This window comes from Cebus imitator, unplaced genomic scaffold (assembly GCF_001604975.1).
Source record: "Cebus imitator isolate Cc_AM_T3 unplaced genomic scaffold, Cebus_imitator-1.0 Scaffold82, whole genome shotgun sequence".
NCBI classification, from domain to species: Eukaryota; Metazoa; Chordata; class Mammalia; order Primates; family Cebidae; genus Cebus; species Cebus imitator.
The window spans coordinates 1,406,603-1,411,345 of NW_016107397.1; the positions used below are offsets into that span (position 1 = coordinate 1,406,603).

General features: G+C 46.3%; 1 protein-coding gene and 1 non-coding gene across 20 annotated transcripts in view; both read right to left on the minus strand.

Annotated features, from left to right (window-relative positions):
- Window positions 1-4,743, minus strand: part of STYXL1 (serine/threonine/tyrosine interacting like 1) — a 59,007-nt gene that overhangs the window by 18,520 nt on the left and 35,744 nt on the right. For 11 of the 19 annotated variants that reach the window (XM_017533457.2, XM_017533456.2, XM_017533459.2 and 8 more), the window contains one exon: window positions 1,770-1,915. The exons of 7 other annotated variants lie outside the window; for them this stretch is intronic. In XM_017533457.2, the coding sequence (XP_017388946.1) occupies window positions 1,770-1,915 (146 nt within the window). Of the gene's footprint in view, window positions 1-1,769; window positions 1,916-2,168; window positions 2,325-4,743 lie in introns of those variants that run through there. One more of the 19 variants, XM_017533470.2, reaches the window with a different exon arrangement.
- On the minus strand, window positions 2,545-2,648 carry LOC119472040. The gene has a single exon (XR_005201136.1). It is a non-coding gene; the product is annotated as a U6 spliceosomal RNA (small nuclear RNA).

Here is a 4,743-nt window from a genome sequence, read left to right on the forward strand (position 1 = left end):
TCCATTGTGTTCAGACTTCAATCAACCAGACATCTGTACACGGTACCCTCCAGGGACTGAGCCCTACCTGCCAATCACAGTCTGGTGCCAGCCTTAGACAGCTCCACCCAGTTCTCTTCCTCCAAAGCTCCTCCTCCTCCAGCTTTGGCTCTGGAAAGCTAAAGTGTCCCTTCTCTGGGCTCCAGACGTCTGGGGTGTCCCTTGCCCAACCACTGCCTTCCCCACAGATGCAGCAACTCACCAGCAGGAACTGGTATCTCAAAATTGTTTTGTTATAACAGAGCTGACCAGGAGTTGATAATGTTTGGAGCTAGGCGATGGACAGAGGGGTTTCATATATGATTCTCCTTTTGCATAAAAAATCTATAATAGGCTGAGTGAGGTGGCTCACGCCTGTAATCCCAGCACTCTCGAAGGCCAAGGTGGGTGGATCACTTGAGGTCAGGAGTTGGAGACCAGCCTGACCAACATGGTGAAACCCTGTCTCTGCATAAAAAAAAAAAATTATAATAGAGATGGGGTCCCACTATATCCCCCAGGCTGGTCTTGAACTCCTGATATCAAGCAATCCTCTTGCCTTGGCCTCCCAGAGTGCTAGGACTACAGGTGTGAGTCACCATGCCTGGCTGATTTTCTTTTTTTTTGGAGACAGGGTCTTGCTCTGTCAACCATGCTGGAGAGCAGTGGCAAGATCTCGGCTCACAGCAACCTCTGCCTTCTGGGTTCCAGTGATTCTCCTGCCTCAGCCTCCTGAGTAGCTGGGACTACAAGTGGGCCACCACACCCAGTGAATTTTTGTATTTTTGGTAGAGACAGGGTTTTGCCATGTTGCTCCGTCTAGTCTCAAACTCCTGAGCTCAAATGATCCAACCAACTCGGCCTCCCAAAGTGATGGGTTTATAGGTATAAGCCATCACACCGAGCTTCATTTTTTAAATTTTTTGTAGAGACGAGGTCTCACCATGTTGCTCAGGCTGGTCTCAAAAGTCCTGAGCTCAAGCAATCCACTTGCCTTGGCCTCCCAAAGTGCTAGGGGTACAGGCGTGAGCCATGAGCCTGATCAATCCTTCCCACATTTCTGTATTTTTGTATCCTCTGGATCCAGTTAGGATTTGTGGAACCAGACAGCCAAGAAAAAAGAGGTGGTCTCCAGCCGACATGCCCCTGACTATCTGACCTTGGTATCGGTTCACCATCCAGATCTCCCTGGGGGAAGCCTGCCCTCTGAACAGGCTCCACTGTTTCAACTGCACAGTGATCAATTCCTCATAAAGAACTGGGGCCGGGCACAGTAGCTCACACCTTAATTGCAGCACTCTGGGAGGCCAAGGTGGGTGGATCACTTAAAGTCCGGAGTTTAAGACCAGTCTGGGTAACACGATGAAACCCTGTCTCTACTAAAAATACAAAAAATAGCCAGGCATGGGGGTGCACACCTGTAGTCCCAGCTACTCAGGAGGCTGAGGCAGGAGAATTGCATGAACCCGGGAGGCGGAGGTTGTGGGGAGCCAAGATTACGCCACTGTACTCTAGCCTGGGCAACAGAGTGAGACTCTGTCTCAAAATAAATAAATAAATAAAAACCAAAAACTGGACCTGGACTCCTGGCAGCCCCACATTCATTTCTGCAGCCCAGTCTCCCCCATCCCATCCACTTTCTCTACATCCTCTGCCCCATTCTCCTGTTTCTCCTACTCGGTCACCTGCTAGTCAGTTTCCAGGCCCATCCTTCCCATCTGGGCCTGCCTCTGCTCAGCATTTTGCCCTACCTGAGGCATCCAGATGATCTTCTGGGTCCGGAGGAAGTGGTACATGCCTGAGAAACGCTCATAGCCTCCTTTCAGGATGTAGACGGGGTGGCAGGTGTGGCGGGTCAGCATCCTGCCATACTGAATGGCTGCTCGAGGCATCACATCTGAGAGTGGAGACCAAAGACATGAATGTTTCCTGTGTATCTGCCATTGGTCTCGAGCTGGGCTAGATGGCCACTTTCTTTTAAAATGCAATTTTTTTTTTTGAGATAGAGTCTCACTCTGTCCCCCTGGCTGGAATTCAGTGGTGTGATCTCGTCTCACTGCAACCTCTGCCTCCCTGGTTTAAGTGATTCTCCTAATTTTTAGTAGAGACGGGGTTCACCATGTTGGCCAGGCTGGCCTCGAGCTCCTGACCTCAGGTGATCCATCCTCCTTGGCCTCCCAAAGTGCTGGGATTATAGCTGTGAGCCACTGTGCCTGACCTGAAATGCAATTATTTAGGAAGCTGAAACAACCACAGAGATGAGTTACAATTAAAATTTTAAAAGCAGCTTACCACCAGGTTGTTGGTTTTTTTGTGGGTTTTTTTTTTTTTTTTTTGAGACAGGGTCTCACTCTATCTGGATGGAGTCTAGTGGTGCAGTCTCAGCTCAATGCAACCTCTGCCTCCTGGGCTCACGCCATCCTCCTGCCGCAGCCTCCAGAGTAGCTGGGTCTACAGGTGTGCACCACCACATCTGGCTTAATTTTGTATTTTTTTTCGTAGTGTCACTTTTTTTTTTTTTTAATAAAAAATATGGAACGCTTCATGAATTTGTGTGTCATCCTTGTGCAGGGGCCATGCTAATCTCTGTATCGTTCCAATTTTAGTATATGTGCTGCTGAAGCGAGCACCGTAGTGTCACTTTTTTGCCCAGGTTGGTCTCGAACTCCTGAGCCCAAGCAATCTGCCTGCCTCAGCCTCCCAAAGTGCTGAGATTACAGGCATGAGCCACCATGCCTAGCCTAGGTTAATCTTCTTTTCTGTAAACTCCGAGATATATGTATTATATGATATACAACATCATCCATTACAACATCATGGAAAAATCTGAGTTTTACAGAAACTCCCAGCTCCAGTTAACCACTCACATGTACACATATGGTTTACATATTATTTATATAAACCATATGTTGTATATCATAAAATTCACCTGTTTAAAATGTAAATTTCAAAACATATAGACCAATTGAACAAAATAGATAACCCAGAAATAAAGCCACACACCTATAACCACTTGATCGTCAACAAACTTGACAAAAATTAGCAATGGAGGCTGGGTATGGTGGCTTACACCTGTAATCCCAGAACCTTGGAAGGCACAGGCAGAGGACTGCCTGAGCCCAGGAGTTTGACACTGGCCTAGGCAACATGGCAAGACCCCGTCTCCATCCCCCCACCACCAAAAAAAAAATACAAAAAAAATAGTTGAGTATGGTTGCAGGCACCTGCAGTTCCAGCTACTAGGGAGGCTGAGGCAGGAGGATCACCTGAGCCAGGAGGTTGAGGCTGTAGTGAGCCATGGTTGTGCCACTGCACTCCAGCCTGGGAGACAGAGCAAGAACCTGTCTCAAAAAAATAGGAATGGGGAAAGGACTCACAATTGTTGGTCAATAAATGGTACTAAGATAACTGACTATCCATGTGCAGAAGAATGAAACTGGATCCCATCACCGTATAAAAAGACCAACTCAAGATAGATTAAACACTCAAATGGAACACCTCAAAACTATAGAAATCCTACAACAGCTAGGAAATACCCTTCTTGACGCTGGCCTTAAGTCCTTCAAAGCTATTGCAACAAAAACAAAAACTGACAAGTGGGACCCAATTACACTAAAGCGCTTCTGCACAGCAAGAGAAGCTACCAGAGTAAACAGCCTGCAGAAAGGGAGAAAATATTCACAAACTATGCCTCTAACAAAAATCTAATATCCAAAATCTATAAGGAACTTAAGAAGTCAAACACAAACAACCTATGATAGTTAAGATTGTCAACTTGATTGGATTGGAGGATGCAAAGTATTGGTCCTGGGTGTGTCTGTGAGGGTGTGGCCAAAGGAGACGAGCATTTGAGTCAGTGGGCTGGGGAGGGCAGACCCACCTTCAGTCTGGGTGGGCACCAGCTAATCAGCTGCCAGCGCAGCTAGAATATAAAACAAGCAGAAAAACACGAGACTAGACTGGCCGAGCCTCCCAGCCTACACCTTTCTCTCTGGCTGGATGCTTCCTGCCCTCAAACATCGGACTCCAAGTTCTTCGGCTTTGGGATTCGGACTGGCTTCCTTGCTCCTGAGCTTGCAGACAGTTAATCACGAGTTAATACTCCTTCATAAATTCCCCGTTATATGTATATGTGTGTTTGTGTGTCTGTGTGTGTGTGTTAGGGTGTGTGTGTGTATATATGTGTATGTATATATATATATATCTCCTAGGATATATATTTATATCCTTTAACATATATGTCCTTTACAGGATATATATTTGTATCCTGTACTAGGAGATAGAAATGTAGATATAGATATATACACTGTAATACACAACTCTATTAAAAAGTGGGCAAAGGATATAACAGGTACTTTGCAAAAGAAGATATACAGGCAGCCAATGAACATGAAAAAGTGCTCAACATCAGTAATCATCAGAGAAATGCAAATAAAAACCACAATGAGATACCTTCTCACACCAGTCAATGGCTTTTACTAGAAAGCCAAAAATAATTAGATGTTGACAGGGCTGTGGTGAAATGAACACTTACATACTGTTGGTGGGAATGTAAGTTAGTTCAGCTCCTGTGGAAAGGAGTTTGGAGATTTATTTCTCAAAGAACCAGAAATAGAACTACCAAGGGGCCGGGCGCGGTGGCTCACGCCTGTAATCCCAGCACTTTGGGCGCGGTGGCTCACGCCTGTAATCCCAGCACTTTGGGCGCGGTGGCTCACGCCTGTA